The sequence below is a fragment of the Lissotriton vulgaris genome, chromosome 1_1 (assembly GCF_964263255.1).
Source record: "Lissotriton vulgaris chromosome 1_1, aLisVul1.2, whole genome shotgun sequence".
Taxonomy (NCBI): domain Eukaryota; kingdom Metazoa; phylum Chordata; class Amphibia; order Caudata; family Salamandridae; genus Lissotriton; species Lissotriton vulgaris.
The window spans coordinates 2,050,433,082-2,050,456,032 of NC_141685.1; the positions used below are offsets into that span (position 1 = coordinate 2,050,433,082).

Here is a 22,951-nt window from a genome sequence, read left to right on the forward strand (position 1 = left end):
TGAGAGCAAAGATGGCTGATATTGTGTGACACACAGTAGCACCATGTTGGCATTTCTGCAGTATGATGAAGTTCATGTTGTACTAGCACACATGTTCGAGTATCTCTTGTACTGTCGCTCATCTTCTTTCTCAGCCTCCTCCTGATGATCCCCATCCTCTGTCTCTGTATCCCACTGTTCCTCCATATCATTAATCTCCTTGGCAGTGTTCTCCATATAGTTACCCTCTTCTTTTCCCACCTTACCCTTCTTATAATCCTCCGTCCCACCCTTATCGTCCTCCTATTCATCACTCTTAGCCTCAATTTCCCTCACAACCTTTCCCTCCTCATACTAACCGCCTGCTCGATTCAAGACAAATAATAAGTGACACGTGACATATCACCTCAAACACGGGTTCACTGTAGAACTATGTACCATCCTTTGGAATGTGATGTTTAGTTAAGGGTTCAAAGTCCAATCAAATATTCAAGGATTTAACATGTAGGAAGTCACCAGTAACCTAACTCCTGTCAAGTTTTTCTGCCCCTGGGGCAATCCATGCTAACGTCTGCGGTTGATCTGCAAGCATTTCCAGAAAGTTAGTCCTTTGTTGGGTGAGTTGTATCCTGCCATCGCTGACCGTAGGGAACTCTTTCTCTGTTCGCATCTTCATGCAGCATTTTTGTTTTCGTCAGTGGATGGGAACACGCGTCCTGACCATTCTTGTTTCCTCCAGTGCGTGTCCTTATCTTATTGCCCTCTCGAACCTCTTTTTTCTGCCCTCTCTTTTGTGACGGTTCCTCGTTGCTCCGGGCTCACCAGGCAAATGCTGTCCTAATGAGCTCGTTGATGTTGTTGTTTCAATATGTTTAAAGTACTGTGCTTTGCACCAGTACGATTCTGACTTTCAGAAATGAGCTAATACCCTTTCTCATTATGATTGTGGGTGACTGCACCCACTGATTGGCAAGGCGGCCTCAGTGAGAGGCAGATGCAGGGATTCCTGGAGAGAAACCGCTTCTCTGACCAGAAGAGCACTAACCCATCCCTGTGGCAGTACCATAAACAACCATTGCTAGCATTCAAAACTTCAGAGACTCCTCCTTCTGGTCGAATCATGTCTTGAAGTTCATTCAGTCCTGGTTGTTTTTTTATTTTCCATATTGTGTTTCTGTTTGTGAAAAGGGATAACTAAAATACTAGTGCAATACGAAGACGCCATAGTAGGCCTGAATAAGCTATTTACATGTAAAAAAACAAAAAAGACACTGCTAATAAATTTGGTACTATTTTGCGGCTTGATCAGGAAGAGAATGCTTTAAAAAGTTGCCCCCTGCTCCTGAAAACATAAACCATGCAAATTAAACTAGCTCCTCACCTTCGCTTGCTTGATCAACTTACAAAAAGCGCTTTTTGTTGATAAAATCTTCGTCCTTCCTGCTGCAGCAGATATATTGCCTTGCACCTGTTCTGATGGCTGACATCCGTTTCCTCCGGAGGTACTGAAACTAGTGAAAACGTTTGAAGAGGGGACTGTGCAATCACTGTGGCAGATTGATTCATGTCACGGTAAACAAACATTAACATTTCTAAAATTCAACAACTCACAAGAAAGCAGCCACATTTTTGGAAAAAACATTTTTGTTATTACTATGCAGCATGATGGCTACTCACCTGAGGAAGATGACATGCAGCCCCTGAGCGTGAAATTTGCAGGACTTTAGGTTTCATCATACTCTGGTGTCGCCTGTGTAGTAATGGTTAGGTCCTACTTTTCATTTAAAAGGCATATTTTGTTTTGCTAATACCTTTGGTGCCATCAACAAATCTGCATGAAACATGAAAAAAATATAACCCTTGTGATGTTAATGGCAAGTTTTGTCAAGATCCATCGGGCGGGGGCATAACAAGGGGAGTGGGCCCTGACTGGGGAGGGTTAATTACCAATAGTGACATTTACCATTTTAATTTCCCTAGGATTCCTTGATACTTAAAAAATTGCTGATTGGAATTACACCAGAAATGTTTGAAAGTATACTCAAGGATTTGCCTTAACTTACTTTGATTACATGTATTCATTAGTTCAGTAGTCTTAAAGAAATTACCTTTTATAAAATTGGGTATGAAGAGTTTACATTTTAAAGATATCAGGACCATTAATTCATTGTGTTGCGTAAAACCGGTTTCCTGAACCTCAGCGAATCCAAAATAAAAAAAAACGACTCCCATTTGAATGGATATGCAGCTGGATCCACAAAACCTCATCATTAGCTGCCCTTAACTTAGACAAAAATGTTGTGGCCACCATTACAGGATATAGGATACTAAGTCCCACCTCGTGAAATTTTCTTTGAAAGGGCCCAAAAAATGAGCATGGTGAGTACATCTTGATCCCCAGGCGTATGTGGGATTAGCTCCAAAGGGATCCTCTTTTTTTTTTAAGTTTAAAAAAAAAAAAAGGTTTGGTCCCCAGCATCTCCTTTGAGGTGCACCAGTTCTGGTTGGAGACCGCAAACCGGGTGCAAGTTTAAAGGGATAGGAATTACAAGTCCTGACAAACAAAGGACAAAGCTTAGCCTAAGGCCATGCTCTTCAGGCAATTCCCAGGTGCATCTGGAGTAGGCCGGCCATAGTGGGTTTGGTGCCACTAAAGACTGTACATAGCAGGAGTTGACTCCCTATGTTGGGCTGGGTACAGACCATTTGGTCAACCCCAGGAGAGGGCTGATGGAAGGCGGCCCCAGAGGCAAGACCCGGAGGCCAACCCTAGCTGCAGGTGCTTGCGAAGAGTCTTACACCTGTCCTATAAGAAAATACATTGATTTATGTCATATCATTTACAGAAGTGAATAGCTTGAGACTGCATATAAGGCCATCTGGTTCAAAATCTTCACATCTGCAAACCAATACACTTGCCCACTACACCAGGTGTTTTTCTTTTTTTCTTTTAGCATAACATGTTTGCTAAGGTGCAAAACATAAAGTTAAGAAACTACAAGTCTGTATGAAATGCTGCAATTTTAGAAGATGTTCCCCTCTAATAAACCTTTTTTGAAGGGTAATTGGAAAGCAGTGAAAGCTTTCACTTTGAAAAAATAAACGACTAAGCAAGCATTTGGCATTATCAAGTGGCCTATATAAATAGCCTAAGTACTGTAACCTACTAAAGTAATCTGTTGTGGTTATTGCACAGCCACTTTAAGTGCACCTGCACCGCTCGTGCGAAGAATGCTCACAGTCTCCATGGAGTGATGTCCTCTTGTAGTCAGTTGGAGACTGAGCACATTCTTGCAGGCTGCACTGTTGGAGGTGTTATTGGATTGAATACAGAAGAAGTTGCGGAACTGTGACTCCATCTTATTTTAACACAAGCACTTTTGTCTAAGTAGGGCATCTAGTAACAGCCTACAGTTCTTTATCCCGAAAGAGCATTTGCAGCGTTTTAGTGACATGCAAATGTGCTCTTTAAATATAGCAAGACCTACTGGCTTTGCCAGTGATTGCAAAACCAAACCGGGTATGCAGTTCCTATCAAGGCAGGAGAGAGAAGTAAGAGGAAGAAACAGATTGTATCTCAGTAGGTCGGCCATCGCATCCACAGGTACTTCATCTTTAGGTGCACTATGTGGTATATCAAGGTCAGCAGAACCAGAACACCACGTTTAGTGTAGATAGACAATCTCGCTTAGGTCCTGAAGAATTGCCGCTAGATCGCTCTGACATACAGGCAAGAAACATGTTGACCACACGAAGTTGAGTGCAACATCCTGACACATTAAATCAGGACGGCGCCACTCTATTTTTTTAATCGGGTTGGAAGTCCGGTTCATTAAAATGATTCTGTCTGGACTTCTATTTCCTGTTTTATCTTCGAACGGTCTATTGACCCTCGCTTTAGCACATCTTCACTTTTAGATCCCTCACACCCACGGCACCAAAAGGCAAGGAATAAAAGATCTCCGCTAAAGAGCCCCTCATAGGGTGCCCATCAGGTATTGCAGCGCCGACCTGACGAGGAGCAATCCTTATGATGACGCTTGACACCCAGCTTGGTGGGTATGTGCGGGCCCTAATTCCGAAAGGAGGGATTTCCCCTTTTCCTCCTTTCTTAAGGGACAACCTGTCGCTTCCTCTTAATTCTAACTCCTGCCTTCATAGGAACTGCATACCCTTTTTGGTTTTGTTAGTAACTGGGCATGTATGCTGGACCTAAAAAAAACGTAATCCCCCTTCTGTGGTTTGTTTGCCAGTGATTGTTCTTAAAAAGCTGAGCTGAATCAGGAGTATGTTTCTACTTTTCCGTTAATCTGGGAGTATTTACCTGTAGTCAAACAAAGCAGACTAGTGAGAGAACATCTGAACATGGCCACAGTTTTTTTTTCTCAGATAGCTGTTTCTTTCACTCCTTAGTCAGTGGTGCAAATAAATCTAGACCTTTTGGTTTAGTTTGGTATTCATTATTATAAGGTGCTCAGAATCATGATACTTCTGAGGATCATCCAAAAATCGATTGCTCTATCATCCAGTTCAGTACAAGGGAGGTAAATTGACTTTCTTTAATAGTTATAGATTTAAGAATAACTTTGATAAATCTAATGAAATATTGATCACTAAAATTGTAGAACATTTTAAATCAAACAATTCCTTGTTTTCCAGGTTTCACTCTTGTGATCTGTCCTCTGGTGTCGCTGATGGAAGATCAACTGATGGTCCTGGAGCAGCTTGGAATTTCTGCTACCTCATTGAATGCTTCCAGCAGTAAGGTTAGTGGGTCTTTCGGTTGTCTCCTGCTTAGCTGTCTCTTTTGATTTATACCTGCCTGCTAAACAGTGGTGTAAAATCTGTGACCACATAGAGAAGCAGTAATTATTTCAGCATTTGTTCCATATCGTGCCCTTTGTCATGCCTCTGCTATTGCCACATCTCCTATGCAGACAAAAGGGGCAGGCAGATGTGTGAAGGTTCCTTGGGGAAAAAGGTCAAATATTGTTAACTTCTAGTTTAGAGTAATAGAGAAAACTGCTAATGGTGATAACATTTATTAGTACTTGTTTGTTTTCAGCTAAATAAGCTTATACTTGCAGGGCAGTAGTTTAGAAGATTATATCAACAATTCAAAGTGAGTTGTGTACAGGAGAGGTGGGCAGCGTCAACTGTTGTGGGTGTTAATGATGTGTAAGAACGTGGAAGAGGTGATATGCCTTTGCAACCAGTCAAAGAAGAGAATGTAGCATAATAAATGAAGATCCTAGTAAGCCGTAGGTTAAAAATGGTTTAATTAGCTTTGAAAACCAACGGTCTAAAACTTGCAGGTTCAGCTTTTCACTAAATACACCTCTGAAAAAAGTGACAATGGTCGTTGAAACATAATTATTCATTTTTCATCCACCTTATCTCATTTTTAAAAACTTGTCATTTTTGTTGCATGTAACTTTGCTTTAATGTCAGTCCAGTGCCATGATCTAGTAATCTTGCCTTTCTGCAGACTGCTCTGGTAATCTTGCCTTTCTCCTCATGCCTTCTCCTCATTACCTTTCTCCACTCCCTCATTCTTCGCGATACATTGTCCACCTTTTTTAGTTCTCTCTACAGATCTCTTCAGAAATCTCGGCAACCACATGTTCCCCACACTTTAAAAAAATCTCATGTATTACAGAGAAAGTTAGCTCGAGTCAGCCCGAATCTACGAGTGGCATTCATGGGATTTCATGGTTTTCCATTGCTTGAATGGGCTGTCCATGAAGGCCATGCCTTTTGGTAGATTGTTGCATTGTCCGTTTGGTTTTCCCATTAGTGATAGTACTCAAGTAGTTTTTTCTTAGACTACAAAAGCAACATCATGTGGTGATGTGCAGCTTTTAGTTCAGACCCTGTAGAAATCATTTGATATATTTGCTTACTGACAAGATGAAATTTCAATTGCTGGTTTATGGCTTTTTTGGTTTAAGAAGCACAGTATTAATTATCTTTGACAGCTTAAGGCTATTCACTAATCGTCCTTCTCCGCTCATTTGTTTTTCTGTGCTTTCTTGAGGGCATGTTTTTGGGTTTACTATTTTGTGTTCACAAAGTAATGACATGCATGCACATAAGTGCTCTGGCAGCTGAAACGAAAATATAAGTCCTTTGTCAAAAGTTTCTAATATGCAATATTTTGCCAGTTAAAGCCGTGTAAGTTCATCGCTTACATGACTAACGCCATCTTCTAGTTCCTTTTTATAAATACAGCTTGTTCAACAAAGTTGCCCTTTGCTTCTTTATTGTTGTACCAACGAGTCTGCATAGTGGGATATTTTCTTTCTACGAAAGCTTGGAGCAACACAAAGTTGCCTAAGTATTACTATTTCTACCATTGACCTAACAAAATGCCAAACCTAATGGTCTGCCATTGCTTGTTCTTTTTTTGTAACTGTTTTTTGCAACCCACTCTTACATCCCTGCACCAGTCCTGATATAATCCCCCTTAGATTTTAAAGCTGCTGCGAATGAAAGTTCATTGCCACCTATTTTTTCGTTCACAGAGCTGGTTTATTAGGTTATCAAAGGTTGTTTAGTTTGTAAAGGAATGCTGTTTTCGTTTAATATTAGGTTGTAGGAGTTCTAAAAGAGATTACATTACAATTATTTGTTGTCTCCATATACAGGATTCAAACACCTTTACATTTTGTAATTACAAAAGGAAAATATATTTCTTCTTATTTTTTTATTATTTGCCGTTTTCTAGTTGCAGGTTTTTCCATTTTATGTAAGGATAAAGTCATTTGCATCTCCCCATGTCCACGTTGCTTTGTTGAGAGGCAAAAGCAACAAAAGATCGGGTTCTAACGTTACTGGTTTTATATGATTGGACTGTTAACTCATTTTGACAAATTCATTTGGGTGTTATTGTGAAAATGGTATTTCCAAACTTCCTTGACAATACCATGAGCGAGAGGCTGCCTATATATACTTTCAAAAGTATTGGTACTTGGAATGTAACCGTGGCAGCAATCGACAACCAGTGTCATCTGGCAAAGAAGGGTAGAGGTGTCAGTGCCCCTTAAACAATTAATATACAGCATCAATGGCTGAAAGTTTTCTAAAAATATATAAATAATGTAAAATATCTCTTGGTTAATTTGACTCGATGGCTAAACCCTTTTATAGGTCGAGCCTGTAACAGCGCTGTTCTGGCGAAGACTTCATGTAGGGGCTCTCGAAAACTAACCTAAGAATCGCACACACTCGTGCGTGTGCTTTTTGTTTTGGGCTACGCTATTGGCCTTTGCTTGCGTCTTTTTAACAAAGACAGCACGCAATTGGCCAAAGGCGGGCGCATTGCTCCGCCCATGGCCTATTGGTGTCAGTTACCCGCATGGCCGCCATGTGGTTTCAATTATCTTGCCCAGACACAGGCGCGATAATGGAAACCACATGTCTCGCTGTGGCTTTTTTTTAATTCTGAAAAAAAGGCTGCTCCATATGTGCCGCTCGTTACTATCTTAACAACGCTGCTGCTTTGTGGGGTGAACTGTACTCTGCCTTGCCCATGACTAAGACACGGGGGCACAGATAAAATTGTTTACGGAAATGAAATTTTAAAAAAAACATGCTCTACTAGTCTTTAAGATATTATTATTTTTATTAATTGGTTATCAGCTCAACGACTGTGAAGTCCTACACCTAAAGGTATAAACGGGAAACATTACGAGGTACCTACCAGGTGAGAAGTGCTTAGAGAGAGGGAGACATATCCTAGCTCGGACATGTGCATGGACTCATGATTTGCACCCAAGATCAGAGGGTGGCACCCTAGAAGCACGCGAAAGAGTACACAAGTATGTATACACAAGAGGAACAAAATATTCGGAGCGCGCAGGTTCCCCAACATAAAATGTATCCGGGAGCAGAGGGCGTGCCTCTCCCGCTCGTGTACATCCTGTGGCTCTGCCCTGGCACTGTCAATTCTAGCCACGATATGTAGAAACGTCTGCTTGTCTACCAACCAGGGGCGGGGTTGTGCTGTTCTCACTTGTGTGAATATGTGCAGATAGACCACGTAGAGCAGCTGTTCTGCCTCTGCCCCAGCAGTCAAGCGCACAACATTTTTATGTAGCTAGGGCAGTGAGAGCAGGCTGCCTGGCCACCTTTGGCTTCACCTGCTCAGGTTTGTCCATCAGCAGAAATGTGCTGGGCCTGTTTGTGTGCAGGAGTACACGTGCAGAGAAGCGATTAGCCACAGGGCCGGCTCTAGGACGGTGCGACCAGTGCCACAGCACCGGGTGCTGCCTTCCAGTTTGGGCACCATATATTATGGTATTAAAAGCACCTGCTGCTGCATTCTTTGCCTCCAGCAATTTTCAGCCAACAATAAAAATGTCAAAATAACTCCAGTGATTAATGTTTTTCCTGGAGAGAGAGGGAGTTCGGATTTTTGTCTAGTTGAAGTTTTTACTCCTGGTAAGGCAGTGCAGAGGGTTAATATTCCTATTGCAAAGAATCACGCAGATCACAAAGTGCACATCATGTAAATAGGTCTCCACGTTACTGCTTTTGTCTGAGAGATCCTACTGTTACTTGCTCTTTATAAGTTGAAATCCTAATGTAGAACAGTGAGCAATTAGCTGTTATCAAAGAGCTGCATGAAAATTGCAAGGTATAGGCTGGAGTGTTAACATTTTCCCCAGTCTTTCTTTATCCTTATGTTGCAAATGGGTTCATTTGGATATAAATCAATTCTTACTGTTAAAGAGAACCCCCAACTGTGGTGTTAGGTTTTAAATTCTAACTTTGGTTTTCTCCAGATCAAGCGCGGTTATATTATACTGCCTACCAGTGTGGATAACCCGTGCCACCTACACCTTGTAGTCCTCTGTCTTATGTAACCTTTCTTATACACTGATTTACACACTTATGTTTGATTGTCTCTGTGTGATGTACGTCTTCAGACATCCTGCACTGGTATAAGTGGCTCAATTAAGCGAATTAAATGCATCTGAGAGAGGAGGAGCTTCGCGCGTGACCAAGATGGCCGCGTGTGCACATGGCTCCCGAGACCCTCGTAGCCTCCCACGTCTATCCTGTCGTCTATCTTGTCCTTCATTGACATATCCGTGAAGATGAACCACGGGTGAGGCGAGATCTGCTTTCAGATTCCGAATCGAACCCCGGAAACCGGAGCTGTGGTGCCCAGAAGATTACAGCCTACGCCCCCGTGATGCCCGGCTGTGGAGTTGGCACAGTGCCCGAGCTGTAGTCGAACAACATTGTCCTGAGGTGGTGGGGTCGGCCGGTCTGGATGACTTTCACTTTCGATTTGGTCTTTCCCTGAGGGAGATTCGACGGCAAGCGGCCCCTTAGTGCCGAGGTCGGCTATTCTACGCCACATCCGATTGTTTTCCTCACCGCTTTCAGAATCTTGAGAGGATACCTGGAGTGTGCCCTCCTGAGTGACGCTGGACTACGGCCCGAGGTTCCTGAGCTGCCATCTTACTACTCAGTCTATCTGTCTCTCATCGGTCTGTACTCCGCAATGGCGGGGAAACCAGAGGGGGAAAAACAGAAGCTCAAGACAACCCGGCGGGGTGGCTATACCCAGACCAACAACATGGACCGTTAAGTCCAGACTAGGGGATCTCCTAGCGGACCGGGCAGATTGCTGGAGGATACTAGAGATGCTCAGACTTCGGCAACTGAACCGACCCTACAAGACGTTATGGCCACCATAGATGGGATCAAATCCTCCCTTGGGCAACAAATGGAGACCCTCGCCCATAAACTTGACACTGTGGCGATCAATGCCAATCTGATCCGTACGGACCTGACGAAAACTAACGAGAAAGTCAAGTCGTTGGACATTAAGACCTCCAGTTTGACGAGTGACGTTTCTGATCTGCAGATGGAGGTCCGCAATTTGAGGGCCTCCAATGATCTCTTCGTCCGTCGTCTGGAGGATTTTGAAGGGAGGGCTCGGCGGAACAACGTTCGCATAATTGGTGTCCCGGAGAAGGCGGAAGATTCTGCAGCTGACCTCTTCGTCGAAAATTTGGTTGTTAACCATCTTGCACCCAAGGGACTGAGTAAATTTTTCATGGTCGAGCGAGATCATAGAGTTCCGGGTGGTAAACCAAAGGTAGGGGCCCTACCGCGGCCTATGATCGCAAGGATTTTCAATTTTCGTGACATAGACGTTATCCTGCAGACTTCGCGGATGAGTGGACCTATGAAGTTCGAGAACACTATTATCAACTTCTACCCAGACTTTACCCAATCTGTTCAAAGGCAGAGACTTGGTTTCCTGGGGGTAAAGAGGAGACTGCGTGACATGGACCTTAAGTCCGCTATACTTTTTCCGGCCAAGTTGAGGATCGAACACGCTGAGCGCACTTATTTTTTTGATCGGCCTGATGCAGTTGCCCACTGGCTTGACACTCTACCGAATCATCCTGCGCCAGAGGAACAATCCGGAGGAGCAGAAGGCGGACCGATGGAACAGGAATAGACGCCTTTGCCTGGTTTCTGGGGTCCCCAGTTAGCCTCGAAATGAGGTTCGCTAATCCTGCAATGTGAATGATTGTGATATCAGGGGGGGTTGCGGGGCTATTGGTGGGTCTCTTTCCTCCTCTAACTTACTTTTTGTAGCTTAGTTTGATGTGGGGGCGACAGGCACACTGCAAGTTGGGGTGGCTTTCTAGCCTTATGCAGGAGTGCAGGCTGGGGGGGTTCGTAACGGGATGTTGGTGGGGGGAGTGTTTTTTTTGTTGGGGTGTGTTTTTATTTTCTTGCAAGGCAATGTATTGTTATACCTTCTGATGGAAGCGCTAGATTCTCGTTGAGGCTGGAACTTTCACTTTCGTATGGGGGGTAGGGGGCTGAAACTGATGAGTTGGAATGTGAATGGGTTGGGGGATAGGATTATACGCGGGCTAGTGCTGCAATTATTGAAACGTCTTTCCCCAGATGTGGTCCTTCTTCAGGAGACGCACTTGAAAGGTAATACTTGTAATGCCATGAATAGGAAGGGGTATCGCCCATGCCGGGTTTTCCTCAGGCTCCAGGGGGGTTGGTATTCTGATTAAGGCTTCTCTCCCATTGGAGATCGATGCAACGGTCCTCTATGACAGGGGGCGCTATGTCGGTAGGTGGGAGGGCCAAACTCTTTCCCTGGTTTCTGTTTATGTCCCCCCTGGCTTACAGTCAACTACTTTCGCTGACTTGGGGTGGGTGGTCCTCGCTCTCCCCGAGGGATCATTGCTACTGGGTGGTGATTTTAATGCAGTCTCTTCTGGTATGGCTGATCGACATCCACCTAGAGATCCTAAGGGGGTGCAGAACTGGCTTCATGATTTTCATTGACACACTGGGCTTGGTAGATTGTTGGAGATTGTTACATCCCGTTCAGCGGCAGTACATTTTTCACTCGGGCGCGCACGGTAGTCTTTCTAGAATTGATTATGTGTTGGTCCCGGCTGCACAGGTGCATTCTGTTACTGAGGTAAAGCATCTTGCTCGGGGGATCTCTGATCATTCTCCACTATGGCTTCGTATGGAGTCCAGTCCTGGGACGGAGGGTCGCATAGCCCCGATCAACCTGTGGTACCTCCGAAACCCTAAAACTCGTGCAGATCTGGTGAAATCTCTTGACCAATATTTTCTTGAGAATGAGGGTTCGGTTTCATCTGCGGTCTCCCTATGGGAGGCTTTTAAGACTGTTCTTAGGGGCCAGGCCCTGTCGTTAATCGCAGGTGTTAAGAAACTGGGAGATGAGGAGGTGGTTAAGATTGAAGCGGAGATAGCGGATCTTAAGCTCGGCCTGGAGCGAGAAGTTACACGTGCTAGGACGCATGTTTTGCGACTCAAACAGTTGGAATATAGGGCGTTGGTTACTAATGCAGCTAAGGCAATGAGTAGAGAGCAGCAGGGACGGCTTTATGACGTAGGAGATAAAGCAGGCAAATTGATAGCGTGGCTGGATAAGAAGGATAGGGCTAGTCGTGTGGTGCCTGTGTTCGAGACGGCGAGCGGTTGTCGTGTTACTGACCCTGAGGAGATCGTTCAGTGTTTTGCAGATCACTTTCAGTCAGTGTATGCCTCTGTGTCGGATAGGCCAGAGGAAGACTCACATCTATTGTTGCGTGATATTGCTCTACCGCGTCTTTCTGATTTGGATAAGGGAACAAATGGATGCTCCAATAACCGCAGACGAGGTGGCTCTCGAGATTCGCTCCTTGCGTTCGGGAAAGGCTATGGGTCCTAACGGCCTGTCGATTGAACTTTACAAATTACGGCCTGACAAGATAGCGCCATATGTAAGAGATATGTTTATGGAGTCTCGTGAGTGCGGTTCTTTGCTCAGCGATCAACGTCTTGCGACCATTGTGGTAATTCATAAGGAGGGTAAACCGAGAGACAGGTGCTCATCTTACAGGCCGATTTCTCTTTTGAACACCGAACCTAAGATCCTTGCGAAACTGCTGGCTAATCGTTTGATCACCGTTATCGGTGAATTGATACATCCGGTTTAATTCCGCATAGAAATACGGCCCTGAACCTCAGGCGTCTGCACGGCGTTCTCGCGAGAGCTGCGACGTTGCGTGAGCCAGCCGTCTTGGCGTCGTTAGATGCCACGATGGCTTTTGATACCGTGGAATGGTCATACTTATGGGCCGCGTTGGCTAAATTCGAGTTTGGACCAGGTTTTATTGGTTGGGTGCGGCTTCTCTATGAGGACCCCCTTGCGCAAATTGTCGTGAATGGTCGTGTTTCTACTCAGTTTAGCCTCGGAAGAGGCACTCGTCAGGGCTGTCCCTTGTCTCCGTTGTTGTTTGCCCTAGCCCTAGAACCCCTTGCTGCGTGGATCCGATGGGAACCCTCGATGAAGGGTATTCAGTGGACTCCTGAATTAGAGGATCACATCTCGCTCTACGCAGATGATATCTTACTGTATTTGACCTCACCCCGGAAGTCATTGATGGTTCTGTGCGATGTCTTGGCCTCCTTTGGTAGGAACTCTGGTTTGATTATCAATTGGGCAAAATCCTACTTATACGTTCTTTCTGGTGATGTCCCTCTTCTCCCACGTACTTGCCCTATTCAAGTGACTCTGACGGGGTTTAAGTACCTTGGTATCTTTATCTCGTTGGATCCGATGGCCCGTTATGAACAGAACCTTCTCCCACCCCTGGCTAGATTGAAACAGGACGTTGCGGGTTGGCGTAAACTTCCGCTTTCACCGCTTGGTTTTTTGTATGCTCTCCAGAACACTCTTGATATTGTTCCCGCTAGCTATTTTCGTGCTGTCGAAGACCTTCAGAGGATGTTGATATGGGACGGTAGGCCTCGTATTGCTCTTGCCAAATTGACGCTCCCCTGGTATGATGGGGGAATTGCTCTCCCTGACATCAAACGCTATTATTGGGCTGCTATACTGGGTGCCATCAACCATGGTATGTATGGTCCTGCATTGAATCCCGCTTTTGCTATGGATAGATGGCTACTGCCCAGGGGTAATTAATATAGGGCGCTCTACTCAAAATCGGTGGTAAAGACTCTGTCTGGGCCTAGGAAGACGGCGGTTTGTACGTGGCAGGACGCTAATACTTCCCTGGGGTGGAAAGATCGCTTGACTCTAGCGACCCCGCTCTTTGGTTCGGATAGTCTTGGGAAGTTGTGAAAACCCAATGGGTTCGATAGATGGGACCTTATCGGTATTAGTAAGGTGGGTGACCTCTGGGTTAAGGGCCAGGTGAAATCGTTTGAGATGTTAAAGACGGAGTTTGAATTGGGTGACACAGAATACGTTCGCTACGTTCAGGTTCGCCATGCCTTAATGTCGGTCTTCCCTTTGGACGGGGTGATTCCTGAATCATCCCCACTTGAAGATAGTGCTGTCGGGTACATGGCCATCCAACAGCCTATCTCCCTTGTTTACAAGAAATTAATTAATAATAGGCCTGATCTCCTGCTACATCTCCAGGACTTATGGACCAGTGACGGCCTTGAATTGGACGATGAGGACTGGCAATCCGCGATCTCCTCTCTCAAGGAGGTCGCGATTCCAGCTAGACTCCGACTGGTACAACTTAAGATCCTCCACAGGATTTACGTCACGGGCCCCCGTTTGGTCCAAATGGGCTTTTCCGTGGAGGGATTATGCAAGCGAGGGTGTGGGCAGGTTGCTATTTTTCTTCATATTATTTGGGAGTGTTGTGAGATTGCCGTTTTTTGGAGTGGGGTCCATGAGGTCATGAAGGAAGTAACTGGTATCGCTCTCTTGCCGGAGGCCAGACGCTGCTTGTTGAACGTTTGGGAACCTACCCACTATAATGTAGCTCAGACTCAGTGGGCATCTCTTGGGGCCTTGATCGCCAAGCGAGATATTGCTCAGTTGTTGGGGTCCCAGAGGCATCCTACAGTAAACTTATGGAAGGAAAACATGGATTGGTGTATGTTCAGGGAAAAGACTGTGTACCTAGCATGGGGCCGTCCCCGGAAGTGGTGTAGAGTGTGTGGACCTTGGAATAGTTTCGTAGAAACATATGTGTACCGCCTGCTGTTGATGACATCGATGTTCCCCCCCACCCCCTGACCATGCATTTTGACCATTCTATTCTATTGTATTTTTACTACATTTGACCCCTGCCCTCCCACCCCTCCCCTTCCTATATATCGATTGCTGCTCATTGTATTTCTTCCTCCCTTAATTGAACTGGCACTGTGTAAAACTTGTTTTATGCCTTGCTTGTTTTTATATTTCAATAAAAAGAAGAAAAAAAATGGATCTGAGAGAGAATGGTTATGGAGACTTGAGGGGCGTTGTGAAAGGATGGTAGTGAGGGAATCCGCAGTAGAGGTGGTCATTGGAGGTGCCAAGAAACATTGTCCCACTGGATGCAACCAGCTCTAAAGCCATCCCTGATCAGCCACTTAGACTACATCTCTGCCAACTTCAACCAATGCAATAGGTCTCACATTTGTTAAAGTTAGAGCTGTTGGCGTTGAAAATAGCAATGTTTTACTTTTGCTTTTTTTTATACCATTGGCAATATTGCTATGCAAATATAATAACCCCACTGCAGGATAAAAAACAAAAGTAAAAAACATAGTTATTTTCAACGCCAGCAGCTCTAACTTTAACAATTGCAAGATTCACTGCATCGCAAATGCTTGTTGTAAACTTTTCTCTGATGCTGTCCCACTTCGATGGGTAGTCAGAGTTGAGCGTGTAACGGACTTGTTTGCAGTAAATCAGCATTAGTACTTTTTATTTTCCTTCGACCAGAGACCGTTTTCATTCATTCATTTTTTAATTAGTGCAAAGCATTTGTTTAGTGTATATGCCTTTAATACAATAAGGGGGGCGTGTGAGGGAAATATGTATTGACCTTGCATTGTTATAGTCCCTGCAAATAGTGAAAAAACCATGTATAACAACGGGTCAAAGAACAGAATGAAGCTATCTAGACAACTATGTGCTATTAATAGGATACAATCCCTCAATCCAAGGTGTTCTTGGTGAAAATTGAGTTCCCATCAGATACCCGTCCTGTACCGCCCTACATCATTTGGGATCCTTCACCCGAAGGAAGTGGAATCAAGTCCACTATGGATTAGGTAGATTGTGTCCTAATCGTGCTTGAAGGATGCAGTGATGTAAAAATGAAAACTATGTGTTGGTATCAGGGGGCAAAAATAGTTAGCAGTGCAAAAGGTGCTCTATGTAGCGTGTGTTTAAGTGAATTAATATTGGGTTGTGGGAGTGGAAAAAAGAATTTTAATAGGATCCTACCCACACCCAAGGTTAAAAAACAGTGCAAAGTAGTGTTTACAAATAACTACTTAGGTGTAATCCAGGTCGACATGTTTCTGCAGATTTATAGGCTCACAAGATACCTGTCTGCTTCATCAGGACCATAACAATGATATGCTACTGCTGTTAAATGTGTATTAAGTGATCAAAATCATATCACCTGAGATCGCCAGTCGAAATGATCCAAATGGTCACCAAAAAGACGAACAAACATACACACAAAAAGATGCACAAAGTTAATAACGATAGCTTCAAACACAAAGAACATTTTCTCGTGATGTTGCATATTTTGCCAACCAATGTTGGTCAATGATTGTTTACCAATCAACTTGAAGGCAAGGCAAAAAAATCCCTTGTATAGAAAAGATTATATTCACTCACCCATAATCTGGGGAATGAGCTCTCCACCTCACCCGGCTACAGCTCAGGTACAAATGTAGCACTGCTCTATTGAATGTAAAAGGAGAAAAACTAATGAAAGAGAAAGAGCAAGAGCTCTCTTAGAGCTCAATTAGAAAACACACCCTTTCCCCAGCCTGTTCACTTTACGGCAGTCTTATATTCCAGCCCGGTATAGGGAAGGTCAATGATGTTACAATTTGAAATTTTTTGAACCTTAATACTACGGCTAGAGGAAGGTATATGCGCTCGATCAAAATGCAGAAGGAATCGAGCAAAATACCCGTGTGTGTTTATCGGGTATCTGGGCTGAGGGACAAGGACGACAAAATGCTAAATTACGAAGGGGTCTCCTTCCTGAGCTTGAAAACCCTTTGTAAAGAAGGGTCGATGGAGCCCATTTCATTTCGTTAGTCCTTCGTTCCCCACCCGCTTACCTGTCCGTCGGTACTCCTCGCCTTCGTCTAGGCTGTCAATGGGAGGTACCTGGACGGGCAGGAAGCAAAATATTTAAACTCTTTCTCATTGGCCGGCGGGGAAATCACATGACACTCTCCGTCGCGTGCGCCGGAACTACACCGTTGATGGGAAATGTAGTTTGTATGCTTGGATCCTACCGCCCATGGTTATATGCGACCGATCTAATGGGCAATATAATGTGTTGGCGGATTTTAGTTTCAACGCCCAATATAAAGTGGACACTTGATGAAATAAGGGTTCCTATTCCCAGAGTTTACAATAGTGCTTGAAAAGCCGAGATATATATTAAATCTCAACATTTAAGATGCCAATATTACTCGTTATCCTGTACTAGCCTTCAGGTTGGGTTCAGATATTAGGGAAACAGCGGACCCTTCTCTTAGTATGAAAGCCAACTTTGATCTTATATATATATTATTTATATTGTTTGTAAACCACCATTTGCATAGTATTCATGAATGCGTAACAGTAATCACAGTAGTAGGTGAAAAAGTGCATACTGATAGTATGCAACGTTGTAACGCAAAGACCCAGGATCTACATCCCCTTATGTAATGAACAATATACCAGGAGCCTACAGCGACATCCATGGGATGTCTTCATTCAGACCCGTTCTATCAGTTTGGAGTTTGTACACCCATCTTTGTTCTCTTTTGTGTAAGAAGGTGCTTATGTCTGTAATATGTTTAGGGATTACTGGTTGTTCTAGCACTGTCCAGTGCAAATCGGTGGGAGCATGTTGGGCCTCTAGGAAATGTTTGGTCATTCGTGTCGTTTGCTTGTTACAACGTATAGAGCTCTTGTGCTCGGAGATCCTGGTCTTTATTTTTCTCGTGGTCATCCCCACGTATTTCTTATCACAGGGACAACTGATCAAGTATATGAGGTTGGAACTATTGCAGTTCGTGAACCTGCGTTGTTCCCAGGGATATTCTGTCCCAATGTTAATCGTAGTGGATTTACGGGTCTGGGGGCATGCCGCACATTGTCCACAAGGATGGTGTCCGATTACAGCAGGCATCTCCCACAAAGTACCTCTCGTTTTTGGGATTTCAATCCTAGGTCTTGTATGGACCAATTTATCCTTCAAATTTTGTCCCCTTTTGAAGGCAAATAGGGGAACGGGCAGTTTGTCTTTTCCCGTGTTGAGAATGCCCCAGTGTTTTTTGATGATACTAGTGATTTGGTTTGATAGTGTACCAAATGTCGTCACACAGGTCATTCGTTCTGTCTTTTCTTTGGGAGGCACTATTTCTAGTAGGCTTGCTCTATTATTGTTTGCTGCTCTTTTTTTGGATCGGTTCACCAGATATTTCGGATAATCCTTGTCCAAGAGATCTCGTGTTAGGTTCTTAGCATGTGTTTTAAAAGATACCTTATCTGTACAGTTCCTCTGTATACGCAAAAATTGCCCGTAGGGCAAATTATCCCAAAGGGACTTTGGGTGGCAACTATGGTAATTTAACAAAGAGTTCCGGGCCATCGGTTTCTGATAGAGCTCCGACCTGAGGCCATCGGATGTACCAATGATCATTAGATCTAGGAAAGCCAATCTGCATGCATCATATTCCATCATATTCCATGGTGAATTTAAGATAACGGTTCTTCTGATTCAGCCACTCATGGAATTCTTTGAGTTGGGTTTCATTCCCATGCCACACCACAAGGATGTCATCGATGTAGCGTTCCCACGCTCGCAGACACTTCAGATGGGGGTTGGTGTCTGCGAGCACGTGCTGTTGTTCAAATTGGTGCACGTACAGATTAGCGAGACTAGGGGCAAAAACGCTGCCCATAGTGTATATGCCCACATCGCCAAACTAGGCATGAGGTCGAGCTACTATAAAACTCATGATTTGCGCATGATGGTTGTTTGTCCATTTTCCATTGCATGTATATGGGTGTCTCTATCCCGTTTCCCAACATGAAACATGTCTGATAGACTCCAAATAAAACGTGTTATTCAAAGTGATATTTGATTTGGGCAGCTTGAGTATTTACCAGCACTTTATCCCAAAGCATAATTCGATTTTAGCAGTCTGGGGCTTTTAACTCTGTAGGAGGTATTGTCTCTATAAAGGATATATTGGTTAGATCGGTAACAAGTTGGTCCATATAGGGGTAGACTTTGCAACAACATTAGTCAGGCATTGGTTTCCTAGACATTTCCTAGAATTTGTTTCAGGTGCTCGATCTCTCCAGTTGTACCGTTAGACTAGCGAGAATCCATGCGTACTGTATCACTTCTTGACTAAATCAACATATCTTATGGGTCATGCAGAGCTGCAGCTGCTAAACTATATTGATCTTTCAATTCACTTTTAAGAAAATTATTCCTTGCTGTCTATACATGTTTCCAGTCGCCTATTCCATTCCTTATGGAGTTTTTGTCATCCTGTAAAATCTAAAATGATTATGTTCTTGTTCTTACACACATATACTAATTTGTTAAAGATCTCCAATAGTATGCTCTTCTAGAATTGTGTGAGTTTGGCAGATCTCGAGCAGCATGCCATTTTAAAACCTTGTTAGTTTCAATAGTAGTGTTAAATCATTTATTCAGTTGGTGAGTTTGTTTCAGAAAGAGAAAATGGCGGTGGATTAGAATCCCTCAAGTTTAAGATCTCAGCAGTGGCCCGATAATGGTTACACATTACGAGAATCCAGTAGAATCCTAAATATTGCTGGTAACCACACAATGACATGCTTTGAGGCTACTATTTGCTCAGTTATTACCTTTTTTTTATAAAATAGGAAACCTTGTTTTAGAATGTCCATAATGATGAATCCCCAAAAACTCATTGTTTTATACTCTTAAAGGAAGGCCTGATGTTCGTTTTTCTTTAGGTTGGTGCAGCTGGACCCCATGCGTTTTTCTGATCTGCCACTGCTTTCTAAATCGTTTTTACTGTATGTCAAGCCAAATATATTTCAGTTCTCACTTGAAAAACAGGGAATTTAGCAAATGAACCCAATTTGGATTGGAAACTGAGATTTGTTTTAAATTGTTTGACTATTTGTATTTTGTTTTTTTCTCATAGGATCATGTGAAATGGGTTCACAATGAAATGATAGATAAAAGTTCCAAGCTGAAGCTCATCTACGTTACCCCAGAAAAAATTGCCAAAAGTAAAATGTTCATGTCTAAACTGGAGAAGGCTCACCAAGCCGGTAGGCTCACTCGTGTCGCCGTAGATGAGGTGCATTGCTGTAGCCAGTGGGGACATGACTTCAGACCTGGTATCTCTTTTTACTTTTATATGATTAACATGTGTATGTGATTTTAAAGTGGAACATTCTCTGACACAGCAAAGTAATAGGAGTTCTGTTTGTATCCTTTAGACTATAAATTGCTCGGCATACTGAAGCGCCAGTTTCCTTCAGCATCTCTGATTGGCCTGACTGCAACTGCTACAAGTAGCATTCTTAAGGATGTTCAAAATATTTTGTGTGTGAAGAAAAGCATTACTTTCACTGCATCTTTTAATCGTCCCAACCTTTTTTATGAGGTTAGTATTACTACTTTTCTTTAATTTATTCGTAAACACAGTGGCTTGTGTTAGTGCTATTTCTGATAATCTGACATGTTAGAAATAAAGTCCCCAATTTGAGGTCAGGAATGATGTTGTCCTAAGAATATATGAAGATAATATTCAAAACCGCATTTTAAATAGCAATCAATAAGAATTAGCAATGACTCAGAGGTTCGAGATCAGTAATTTAGAAACTATGAAGGTTTATTAAAATATTAAAATGCAATATAGAAAGCAAAAGAATATTAAGTCAAACAATATGCATAATATTTCAGTCATAAATATAAAGCTTAGTAACCAATTAAAATAGATGCATCATGAAAATAGTCAAAGGCTGCAAAATGCATCAAAGCAATAGTAGTAGTACATCAATAGAAAATCGGACAGCATCAATAGAAGTTTGGGGAAGAGACCAAAGAACGTTTGGTTCCACTTAAAACACATCTTGTTTTATAGAGAAATTCATCATAGAAAGCAATGGAAATCACACGGTCAGAATAGGGTGAGGAAATGTATAAAAACATCATCAAATCATAATACAGAATTGCAAAAATGTCATATGATACATCCTAGAACTAACTCTCTAAATGAATAATAACTCTCCTCTGACCATATGTCATTGGACATGTTCGCACAAATCTGATTACATAAGCAGTAGCAGGATTATGAATGAACAGGCCTACATTGAGAGAGGAAGAAGAGACCTTGGAGAGCAACAATTTAACTAAAGAACTTCCTCCAAGGCTCTCATAGAACCTTGTCAACATAGAGCAATAGGGCATGTTTTACTGCATGCCATGTCAATGAGAAATAAAAACATGTATATTCCTAAATCCAAGATAGAATTGAGGCCTCGTTTGGCCTGTTCCAAGAAAATATAGTTCTGTCCAACTGCAACATGTTCATGTTACAAAGCAAATATGACTTAGAATGAAAATAACACCAACACATGAACAAAACAAATATATGTCTTTCATTAAGCGTCGAAAAGATGCAGTCCCGTCTACATCCCTAGTGCTCACTTTTTGTTTTGAAGGAATGATTATATTTGTGTAATGCACTATGCAGAATTTACTGACTCTGAGCAAAACAGGCCAAATATGTAGTCACGTTATTTCTACCAATCACCCAAACTGCTAAACAAAATGTAGCAATAGGTGACGTCAATATATAAAAAAAACTGTAATTTCTTTGAAATATTAGCAAATATTACCCCTATAATGAATAGCCAGTAAGATAGTCCAACATGTGGAGCACTAGCTTCAGACACGTGTATGTAAGTGGAAGGTCACAACTACAAGTTCCATTCTCGCTGACTTTTGTCAAGACTTTCCGAAGTAAAAACAAAAAAGAGTATATTTGATTGAAGAAGATCATTCAGATGATGTTAATAGTATTTGCAAATAAATATAAAAATTATCCGTGGCAGACCACAGTCCCACTTCCAACTGTGTAAACATATGTTTTAATCAAGGTTCTATGGATGGGAATTTTTTGATGAGAGGAATTTACTCTGTCATTCAACATCAGATCGTAATCACAAAACGCAAAGACCCTTGCCACTTAGTAATGTTCTGCGATACACAGTCACAAGTCACCATTTTCGTCTAACACAATCATCCCAATGGCTACACTTACATTACAGCTTGACTGTTATTTATTGTATACCTTATGCAATTTTATTTTTACTTTTTATTTTCACTGTGTGTTGTTTTGGAATAATTAGTATGAAAACAATGTCATATGTAATGTCTTCAAAGACTTAGTATGAACTCCAGTACAATGCGTTGCATTATTTCTCTCCGTTGAGAAATTTGAAAGCATACCAATTGTTAAAATTTCTCAAAGAGTTCTGACCTTTCAAAATGTGTTACTTAGATTTAATGTGTAAACAATTCTTTGGAGGGGCTTTTGCCTAGTCCTGTTTAATGTGCATTCCTGAAAGACAATTGTTCAATAGTGATTCCCCTAACATTTCTAAAACGAAAACAGTCACACTCCCTAGATTTTGGTATCCGGCCTTTCAACGACACTGTGTTGGTCCTTATAAGGCAAATGAGGAGTTGGGCAAAAATAGTACATATTTTATATAGTAGAGAATGAAAAAAATGTGATTTACTGTAATAACCCTTTCAACACAAAACCCAATTCTGCAAATTATACATAAATGAGGTACTTTCCATTTTGGCTGGGCCCAGAGGACACCTCGAACAACTTCTTCATTTGACTGAATCATAACTCTTTGGATTCTTAGTCAAACACAATGCCAGAGACGAAATCAATTTCCTGTGCATTTGGAATTTAGAAGATGGGGCCATGCACACATCTCTGCCTACAAAGCTTACAGAAAAGAGCAGTCACATGCGCATCAGGACCTTCAGCCTAGAGGTCTTAGGCATAATTTACCAAACGATGATCATCTTAACCCCTTGCAAGCTCATGACGGCCCCTGGCCGTCATGCGTCACGGTGTGTGTGTGCGGAGGACAGCTGGGGGCCATCCGAATCCCGCTAACTATTCAAATCGCACACACAGCACAAAAATTCGCGCCGCATGCAAGGGGTTAAAGATATAAGCAATTTTACAAACAAGGCAGACCATTTCACAAACCCTGAGGAATTCTTAAAGAAAAGCATGGCAAGAAGATACCCTACAAAAATAATTAAAAACTCCAGTAAAAGGGCCTGGTTCACACAAAGGGAGACATCTCTCACAAGAAATTAGAAGAATGCAGTTTAATACCTCAGATTTCATGAGGATTATTAGAGTC

General features: G+C 42.7%; 1 protein-coding gene across 4 annotated transcripts in view; it reads left to right on the forward strand.

Annotated features, from left to right (window-relative positions):
- RECQL (RecQ like helicase) overlaps positions 1-22,951 on the forward strand; it is a 257,768-nt gene that overhangs the window by 119,158 nt on the left and 115,659 nt on the right. For all 4 annotated transcript variants that reach the window (XM_086920504.1, XM_086920518.1, XM_086920513.1 and 1 more), the window contains exons 5-7: positions 4,639-4,745; positions 19,690-19,888; positions 19,991-20,157. In XM_086920504.1, coding sequence (XP_086776630.1) covers positions 4,639-4,745; positions 19,690-19,888; positions 19,991-20,157 — 473 coding nt within the window. The remainder of the gene's footprint in view (positions 1-4,638; positions 4,746-19,689; positions 19,889-19,990; positions 20,158-22,951) is intronic.